The sequence below is a fragment of the Taeniopygia guttata genome, chromosome 6 (assembly GCF_048771995.1).
Source record: "Taeniopygia guttata chromosome 6, bTaeGut7.mat, whole genome shotgun sequence".
In the NCBI taxonomy this organism is placed as follows: Eukaryota; Metazoa; Chordata; class Aves; order Passeriformes; family Estrildidae; genus Taeniopygia; species Taeniopygia guttata.
In genome coordinates this window covers 35,775,001-35,785,000 of record NC_133031.1, presented here as the reverse complement: position 1 = coordinate 35,785,000, position 10,000 = coordinate 35,775,001, and the positions used below count along the sequence as shown (strand labels likewise).

The window sequence follows — 10,000 nt, the reverse complement described above, 5'->3', positions numbered from 1 at the left end:
TAACAAGAGTATTAAATCCTTTGTTTACTAGGCTCTGGAAAAGAGATATGCAAAGTGGTTGTCAGATATTTCTTAGGAAAAAGCCAATTAAAGGGTAATCGAGTAAAGGATGAGAATTACCATTTGACTTCAAATGTCTCCTCTTCTCCTGCTCTCTCCCTTCTCCACCCCCTAACAACATCGTGCCCCTGTGGACAGCTTCTCCTCCAAAGAACTTCAAAATCACGGATAATGATCCGAATCCCATCTTTTTTACTCATGAAAGTAGAGCAGACCTGTCATATCTTAACAATTCTGTGTTTTGTAGTACAGCAAGATCTCGTCTGCAGGCTTAATTGAACAACAAAACTGTGTACCTGAAACACAGATAAAAATGAAATGGAATTATTGGAGTAAAACAAAATGCTGTCTGCAGGGCTGGCAAGGTTTTGTGTCCTGTGTCTGGTTTGAGTTGGATGTTGGGAAGATCTTACTGGATAAAGGGGTGGAAGGTGCCTGTCCCTGCATGGTTCCACTGAGATCTCGCCTCTCACCAGTGCAGAGTTTGGCTCAGGGTGTTGTCACCAGGACACTCAGACTCCATATCTGAAATAAAAAGAATGAAGCATTTACTTCCTGCTGAGGTTTATTTGCATGAATGAAACTTCGGTTTGTGGTCTGGCGGAAATACATTTTATTAATGGTGTTTCTGGGGTATAATAGGTGGTTTTCTGCCACAAATGTTCCTTTAGCCAAGCAGTATTTGAATTGGACCAAAGTGAAGCCACTGCTCGTGCTTATAGCACCGAGGATTTTCTTGCTTAGTGTTGAAATTTAAGTACAAAAGTCTTTCTGGTCTATTTGCTACAACACCTCCTCTCACAGAGGTTAAGAAGAGGTGAACAGGATGAAAAAGCACTTGCAGGGTTTAAAAAATCTTCTGTGGAAAAAAAACCATCTTTCATTTCACAAAAAAAAGTCTCCTGTAGGTTGTTATGTGCATAAGGTGGAGGCTTAAGAGCAGCCACATTTGCAGATGAACTGCTTTTCCTCGCTTCTCGAGACATGACATTTGTTCAGAAGATTAGCCAGGTTGTAATGTGTAGCATAATTGCACTGTGCGGATGTCCCAGAAGTGAAAACCTAATTGCTTGACAGGCCTATAACTTTGTGGTACTGCTCTCACCTTGTTAGGTCCTTTTCTGATGCGGTTCAAATGCAGGCTGGCCGCAGGTGTGCCTAATTTACCTCGCAACAGAACGTGTTGAGTTTAATTGCACAGTGGTTGTTAGGAAAAATTGGTGGGTGGAATATCAAGTGACTCACTGTATGTGGATGGCAGATGGGCGGCGAGAGGCATCAGAGCTAAGTGTATAGGTGAGGTGAGTTAATAAAAGATGTAAATTTTAGCTTAAAATAGTGGAGTCTTGTGGAAGGTAATACATTTTAATTAAGAGTGTAGCAGGCCTCATTCTAGCAGTGGGAAAAAAATCAGAGCAAGGGGACATGGCAAAGAGTGCATTTTTCTCCCTATCAGTATTTTAGGAGCAGCTTAGCCTGTTTGGGAAGGCTGTTTTGCAAGGCTGTATTTATTAAAGAAGACTAAAATTTCTGCTTATAATACAGAATATAACAGGGAGAGCCAGACTTAGGAAGGCTTGAATTCTCATTCTTGTCTCAAAGTTTGAGATGAGACCAAGCAGAGCTCGGCTCCAGGTCCTTGCTTCTTGCTCTGCCACAGAGATCTCGTGGTTGGGGTGGGAGGGATGGGTTTGCAGTGCCCACAGTCCTTGGTGGTCAGCTGAGAACAACCACCAAGCCAATCAACTCCTCCTGGCATGGAGGAGCACCCTGCCTGGGAATGTGGTTTTTAACTTATGTTGTCTTCCTCTGAAAAGCTTGTCCTGATGCCACCTGTGCTCCGTGGACTCTGAAAGCACAGAGTAAAGAGCAAAATAAAATATCTCAGCGTCAAGGAATGTAGTGGAGCTGAAATGAGAGTGCGCCTTGTGTTCACTCCAGCCTGGCATCAATATTTAGCCCGGTGCTCAGAGCCATCCTAATAAACCTGATGATGTCTAATTTCACCAAGAGTGGGTCCTTTTCACCAAATAATTGAACAAATACCGCTTCCAGTTGATGTTTAGTGAAAGGGTGCTTAATGGCCCTTTTTCTTTGACAGGATGTGAGCTCTCTGTATAGAAACAATTCATCATGAATGCTTCACGCTAAAAACAATCCACGAGGAGCAATACTTAGCATTCCTAGTGCACAATTCATTGGAGAATTTCCGAGCAATTTACAAACATTAGCTCAATAAGCCTCACAACACCCATTTGAGAACAGGAAAAAAAAAAAAAAAAAAAAGCAGATAAGATACTGCTCTTCAGCCTGGATGTGGCACTAAGGAGCCATAAAGCTGGAGGCTGGTCCCAGCTCCTGGGTCCCCAGAACTGCGTGGTTCTGTGTGGAGACCTTGCACAGACTCACAGTCTGGGTGGTGAAAGCTGTGCAAAACCAAATAGAGGTCTGACAGGAAGGATGTTACCTTTGGAATAATAGAATCATGGAATGGTTTGGCTTGGAAAGGACCTCGGAGATCATCCAGCTCCAACCCCCCTGCAATGGGCTGGGAACCTGGCCTATAATCAAATGGTCTGGAGAGAATAAGTATCTCAAATACCAACAGAAAAGAAAAGTAAAAACTAATCCAAAACACAAAAAACCCTCCAAAACATGGCAGATAAAATTAAGGGGAACTTGTGGCTTGCATGGAGGCAGCTTCACGGAGTTGCTGATAATACCTGGCAACAGCATCCAGAAAACCTGAGCATCCGAACTAGGAGATCATGTCATCCACCACAGAAATCCAGATCTTCTTCAGCTTGACAGCTGAAACTCCTATACAGGTTTTGGGACAGGAAGTTTTAAAGAAATGTACTTTCAGCTGAACTGTCAGCACTGATTTATTTATGCAGTTTCAGTAAACCTGGTTGTTTCCCTGCTTGCCTCTCTGATATGAGAGATTGTTCCTCCAGCATGTGTGTCCTGGGGTAACATCAGGGTGCTGCTCAAGGTTTAATGGAGGAGGAAGAGCTGGGATTAAAAGCACCAGTTTTTTTAGGGGATGTTCCCATAATGCTCCTGTATGACCCTCTGAGCTTCTCAGGATGCGTTGCAGCCACTGTTGTTCTTTCTGCTGGCCATGGCTGGGCCTTGTTGGGTGCTCTTGGCACATGGAAACTTCTGTGAGGTGTGTGCAGCAACAATAGTCCTAGTCACTTACAAATACTGACACGAATGGATAAATCAAAGTTATTCATATTCTGAATGTGGAAGTTCTGGCTGACCTCACTGTTCAGCATGTGCAGAGTTGGGCAGCACAAGCTGCTGGATTGGAGCATCTGAGCAACTCTGGAGAAAATCCTGAGCTTTGCTTGTCATTAGTGGTCGGTCATTAGCCAGAAAACCTAATTAAGACATAGCTTTATTATGAAATATGAAAACATGAGTGCATAAGTAAAAAAGATGATGTCAGGCTGCGAACATCCTCCTGAGGATCCTGCAGTTTGCTTCACCTGCAGGGTGGAGACTTCCCAGATCAGCTCGTTCCTGCAGTGCAGGAGGGCGGCAGAAAGGAGTTCCCATCTTCCCGAGCTTCCCCCTTCCCTCTAAGTGCTTGCTGTGCTCCCCTGAGGCAGCGTTGCTGCAAAAACGGTTTATGGGGAGATGCCTGGATGATAAGGGTTAGTCCTAAATAATTGCTGGTTGCCGCTCAGCAGAAATAAACTGGATTTCGATCCCTGGGTAGAGCGACTCCTCACAGCTGAAGGCTGGCAAAGGTTGAAGAGGTCGTAAGACAGGGCCTAATTTGCCATGTTCCTTCCCTTTCAAAAACAATGAGGGAGCCGGGGCCTTGCCGGTGGGCAGATCCTGCCTGGATCTCCCTGGAGTCAGCAGGAGTTGGATCGAGTCCCTTTGAATAACTCGAGTTTCCAAACCGGAGGCAAAGCCAAGTGTTTTTCAGAAGATTGATCATTACCTTTGGAATTTTTCAGCGTAGAGGTCATTACTGCTAATATAAGTTGTGAAAAAATGAAAAGTATTAAAAAAATAGAGACAAACTCTCATCTGGTGTAAGTCATTGCCTTTGAAGTCAATGAGTCATTGAAATCAACTTTCCCACACCGAGCTAAGGATATGGCCTGGAGTCAATACGTTTGTAGTTGTTGAAAAATTAAAAATATAAATTTGCCTTTCCTTGGCAATAATGTTCTGTTTATGACAGAGATCTTATGCTTTAAAATAAGTTCATTAACGAATAGGAAAGTAATATTTCACTACCAGTATTCTTTTGGGTATAACTATTTATGATTAGATTTTATTAAACTTCTAAAAAATTGGATTTACATTTTGATGAATCTAATAGATTTCAATTTTGTATTTTTATAGATTCTTTCTAAAGTTTTTCCTCAAGTGCAATCAGAACTGTTTGAAGAATGCAGGCAACCCACGAGACATGCGAAGATTCCAGGTACAGATCCCTCTAAATGCATAAATGATGTATACAAGACTTGATCACATCTTCATCTTGAACTTATGAAAAAACACAGTCAGTGCTTCCACTCAGTGTTGTTCCAGTACTTGAAAAAAATGCTGTCAGTATTTTACATTGCTCCCATTAATTTAAGTGCTGGTTCTGAAGTTCTTCAGGGGGCTGTAATAGATCAATGTTGGAGCAAGTGGATCTTCCCTTAGGAATTTTTTCCCTAATTTTCCTTCCTACTATTACCTTGTGTTGTAGTGTGCTCTTTGCTCAGAGCTGTAGAGGTTTTATGTAGACTGAGTAGTTTGATCTTACTTTAAGAACACAACTTTGGAGCACAGGGAAGTTTGGATCTCACACTTCTCTGGTTCACGACTTGTAGATCCAGCAGTGGTGGCCCAACCCACAGATTTTTGTTTCAACTGTGTTAGAAAATGTTTAATACTTCACTTTCTCCTTACAGCTTTTGAGATATCCTGTGGTGAATCATAGCACTGCAGAGAGGCATCTGATGGGATGGACAAATGATTTCCTCTGTATCTGGGGTCATTCAAAAGGCTCGTTAGGAAATAACTGCCTTTTTTTTTTTTTCCCCCCAAAATATTTCACAATGATTCATATTTGATTCCAGCAATAAAGTAGTATTGAGATGTTCAGGACTTTCTCAGTTTGGAGAAGAATTACTTGTGGTTAAACCTGATAGCAAAACATGTGACATCTGTTTTCATGCACAGCCAACCAACCGGGGAAGCCAGCACCCTCGAGCCAGCCAACAGAAAAGATCTGTAGCTGGAAAAAAAATATATTCCTTCAAAACAATCGAGCCAGGCTTCCATTTTTCATGCATCTCAGCTTCACGTGGCATCGGTGGTATTGATCCAACTGAACAGAACAGAAGGTCAAACCTGGAATGAGTGGAAATGTCCTCTTTGTCTCACTGATGACTAAATGAAGCATCAGTCACGAGTGATCTTGTGGTCGACAATGGAGCCAGTAGGCACTAGAAAGACTTTCCTGGGTCTCTTTAGCTAATCTCCCTGCCTCTCAGAAGGTTTAACTGGACTTAACAAGATGTCAGATCTTGAACAGTATTTTTACCTGGTTTCCCTGCCTCAGCACCTTTGTGGAGGTGCACTGCAGGAGTGAGGCGATATAACAAAGCGTAGCACGTCGACTTTCTTTTGCTGAACTACAGTATTTTCCCTTGGTGGCTGACCTATATAGACATGACAGAACAAAAATAGTTGTCATTTTCATATACACCTTGCTCTGTCTCTTTAATACTTCGTGTTCTAGGAACCAAACCCAGAAATCCTGGCTGGAAATCACGCTTGCATGTTTTGCGATATTTCTGGAAGTCTGGGAATCTCATTAAGAGTGAAAGAGGATAGCCCAGTGGCCTGGCAGCAGCTCTGTGGCCGAGCTGAGCGTGCAACCTCGGCACTCTCCGAAGTGGATGTTGACAAGAGGGAAGGTGTCCACTTCTGGGAGGAGAAAGCTGGGGAAGCAGAGCAGCCTGGCGGAGAGCTGCCCTCGGGCTGTTCTAAAGGGTACCGCAGATGGCTGTCTCCAAGGAGGCAAGATACACAGAAAAGGTGCTGTGATAGCTGAGAGCTAATTATGGCTTGTGAATAAGAAACAGGATCAGAGGTGATCCAAAACATAGAAGCAGACAAGAATTTTCTTCTGATGCCTTGGACCAGCTCTGTGCGAAGGGGGCTCTCTGCTCTCCTTCCTCTTGTGTTCTTTAAGGGTTTTGGTTTAGAAGCTGGTGGGACAACCCTGCAATCACCTCTGTTATAACCAAAATTTAGGTGAATGGAAGGTGGGCTAAGATTTGTCCTACCTTTTTCTGCCCTCGCCAGCTGTGTTGATAAGGTCTGACTTAGGCAGTGACTTTATGGACTCTACTCACCCCAAAGGAAATGCTGCAGCGACCGCTTCCTTTAGCCAACCTGGAACCACAGGAAAGGCCCATGCTGGAGTATTTAAATAAGATGTAAATGTCAGTCTGGGACAGCAGTGATCCACCTACGAAGCCGTGCTCCACACAAACCCTGCACAGCTCAGCTCGAGGTTTCCTCCCTGGCTGGGGCTCCCGCGCTGCCGCCTCCGGAAGGGGAAGGAGTCCCACAGCTCCATTGTGGAGGTGTTGGCATCGGAAGGTTGTGCCTTTTGCATATGTTCCTTTGCCATTTTCGACTGAGAAGCAGCTGGAAGCCAAAGGAGGCCCTATCCATCATCTCTTCTATGGCCGGACTCTGAACCTGGACACAAGAATAGGAGCCTTTCACTCAAAAATAAAGGAGGAAATTCCATTGACATACCAGGGTCAATCACCATCCAAATGAACTTGAGAAGGGATACTTTTCATGGATTGAAAACACTTTCACTATTCATATTCAACTCGGCCTTTTCAGATGCAAAAAAGTTCATTATCAGACATTAAATGTAATTGTAAAACTGACCTGGAGATCATTTACTGAAGAAAAAATGGGGAGTTACGATGGTTCCTGATTTATTAAGCTTTTTTTATTTGGAATCCTCACAACCCTTCATTTGAAGACAGTCTCAAGTGAACAAATTTTAATTAGATAAACTATCTAATCAATATATCAACAGATCAATCAAAACAGCAGCTTTTAAAATGAGTGGCTAGAGGGGTGTTTCTGAAACTAATGGCTAGAAGAATATTTCCCTGAATTGAATTCATTTGTTAGCATAATAGGAGATTAAACTCTAATTAGTGTAGCAGGTTCTGAAGAGAAACAATTGTGAGTTAAAAATTACCAGTGGTCACCACGTAAACAAAGATGTATTCAGAGATGTCATTCACTCGGTTTAAATAGAAACAGAAAAGTCGCCGGATGCTGTTTTGTCTTACGAGACCTGATTTGGGGAAAATCTGCGGGATTTTTTTGAAATGTGGGGTTTTGTTTTCTCTTCCAGGTTGTTGTATCAACAACAGTCAATGTGGATGGCCACGTGCTGGCTGTCTCAGACAACATGTTTGTACACAACAATTCCAAACACGGGAGGCGGGCTCGCCGCCTTGACCCCTCAGAAGGTACGGCCCCTTCTTATCTGGAAAATGGTAGGCACACATTTACATGTCCTTTTTTTTTATTTGCAATGCCTTTTTTTATTTTATTTTATTTTTATTTCCCTTTTTTTTTTAATAATTTCACCATACTTTATGTTCAGACACCACTACATTTACTTTTACATCATTTCTTCTCTCATCCATCAAAGCACCCATTAAAAAAAGTCCATTAGTATTTCTCAGACCTTGTCAACTACAACACAGACGCTTCTGAATCAGCTTCTGACTTCTTTCTTTATTTAATACTTACGGTTTTGCAGTCACAACCAATTTTTCATCTTTTCTTATTTTATTTTTTCTCCTTTTTTTTTTTTTATTTCATTCTTGTTTTGCTTGCAGCTTTTTCTTGCTCTTTAATTTGACTTGATTTTATTTTGGCTTGTCATATTCCTTGATCCAGAGGTACAGTCTCAGGTTATGTATGCAAGCTTAAGTGGATGGTAAAAACATGACCGAATCTGTAAAGAATTTACTGTGAGGTCAATTTCCTGTGCCTGGGCCTTACTGCAGATTACGGCAGGAGGGGGTTTGGATGAGAAAAACAGCATAAAATGTTTTTCTTCAGCCTGACTCAATGTGATTGACTTTTTGCCTGAACTGCTAAAAGAAGATAGGCTGAGATGAAGAGGAGAATGGAAAGTGTCTCTGAAAATCCAGAATTGTGAAATCCTATCTTTTTGGAGCCCATCAGCCCCTGAATCACTCACACACAATTGCAGCTGCGCCTGGACACATGCACATATGTATTTATTGTTCTGCAAAGCCCCAAATAGTAATTTGGATTTAAATATCACTTCTTTTGGACTGTAAAATAAACCAGTGTAAGGATGCAAACCAGCTCTCAGGGAGTCTCTGTTTAATAAAATTAGCAAAGGATAGGATAGGATAGGATGGATAGGATAGGATAGGATAGGATAGGATAGGATAGGATAGGATAGGATAGGATAGGATAGGATAGGATAGGATAGGATAGGACAGGACAGGATGGGTTAAGACAGAACAGAACAAAATGGAATGGAATGGAATGGAATGGAATGGAATGGAATGGAATGGAATGGAATGGAATAGAATAGAATAGAATAGAATAGAATAGAATAGAATAGAATAGAATAGAATAGAATAGAATAGAATATTTTCAGTTGGAAGGATCATCCAGTCCAACTTCTTGAAGTTGGATAAATTAGTGTTGCCCAAAATTTAAATACATTAATTTTAATGCATCTTGAGTTCTGGAAGAGTTAGACTCTCAAACCTGCTATGACCTGACTTATGACCTGACTTGCTGGGCCACACACACCAGTTTCCACAGGACTTCTCTTGCGAGTTATTACTAACACGCTGACAGGATCATGGCTTTTTACACTAATAAAATTAATTAAAGTGATAACAATACTAAGCTGCTGATACAATCGCTGTCATTTTACGTTTCAAATAGTATTTACCAACAGTCAGGGAAGGGAGTGAATGAGGCGAGCACCAACTATCAGAAGGAAACGCGATCTAGACATCAAAAAATGGAAAGTGATTTACAAATCTGCCGCGGTCTGCACACACACACAACCCTAATTTGTTTTTCTGCATTAATAACTAAGGTATAAGAGACCAAAAATATAATAATTAAAGGTCGCCCTGAGCACCAGAGTCATTATGGTCTATGACGTATTGTTTATCTCTTTCATATGCGCGGAAAGTAGGTGTGTGTTTTGCCTAGCAACCGTCACTAATGAGGTTCACAATTAAGAAGGCTGAATCCTCTCCCCTCGTCCTCTCCTTCCCCAGAGAGCCAGAACTAGCAACATTATAGGTTCAAGTAAGCATGCTCAGCCCTGTGGTGTTAGGTTTTAGTCTAGGTCCAAATTCAGCCTCTTCTAATGAGCTATTATGATCTTAGCAAAATACGAGTATTTATTTTTGTAAGCTGCATGAAAAGAATTTGACTCTGAGCAGCAAATATCGCTTAGAAAAATAAAGGCCACTTTTCCATGCTACAGAAAATCTACATAAATGTCACTTACCAGCAGCTCCTTTTCTTGGCGATACGGTAATTGATTTGCTTTCTTTAAATGTTAAAAAACACAGTGCCAAATCCTCTTTGCCTAACATCCCATAAATGCTCAGTCGAGTAAGCTGCACCGTTGCAAATGAATGTGAAAATCTGAACGGCTGCTCCTTAAAGTCCTACTTTTAATAACAATGATGGTAAGGGAACAACTCAGAGTTTATAAACGCTGCTGGAACAGGGCGGCAGAGAATCCTGACGCCCTTGGATGGAGGAGGGAATGGCAGGGATGGAGTTCCACACACTCTGGAAGTTGGTGGGATGCAGGAGTTCTCAGGGTCCTCATGAGCAGGGTCATGCTAAGGAAAGGAGC

At 42.0% G+C, this 10,000-nt stretch overlaps 1 protein-coding gene across 15 annotated transcripts in view; it reads left to right on the top strand.

Moving 5' to 3' along the window:
• The window catches only part of EBF3 (EBF transcription factor 3), a 130,320-nt gene that overhangs the window by 79,451 nt on the left and 40,869 nt on the right, over window positions 1–10,000 (top strand). For 10 of the 15 annotated variants that reach the window (XM_072931367.1, XM_072931361.1, XM_072931362.1 and 7 more), the window contains 2 exons: window positions 4,432–4,513; window positions 7,475–7,619. In XM_072931367.1, coding sequence (XP_072787468.1) covers window positions 4,432–4,513; window positions 7,475–7,619 — 227 coding nt within the window. The remainder of the gene's footprint in view (window positions 1–4,431; window positions 4,514–7,474; window positions 7,620–10,000) is intronic. The other 5 variants (XM_032749230.3, XM_032749229.3, XM_032749228.3 and 2 more) reach the window with 1 other exon arrangement.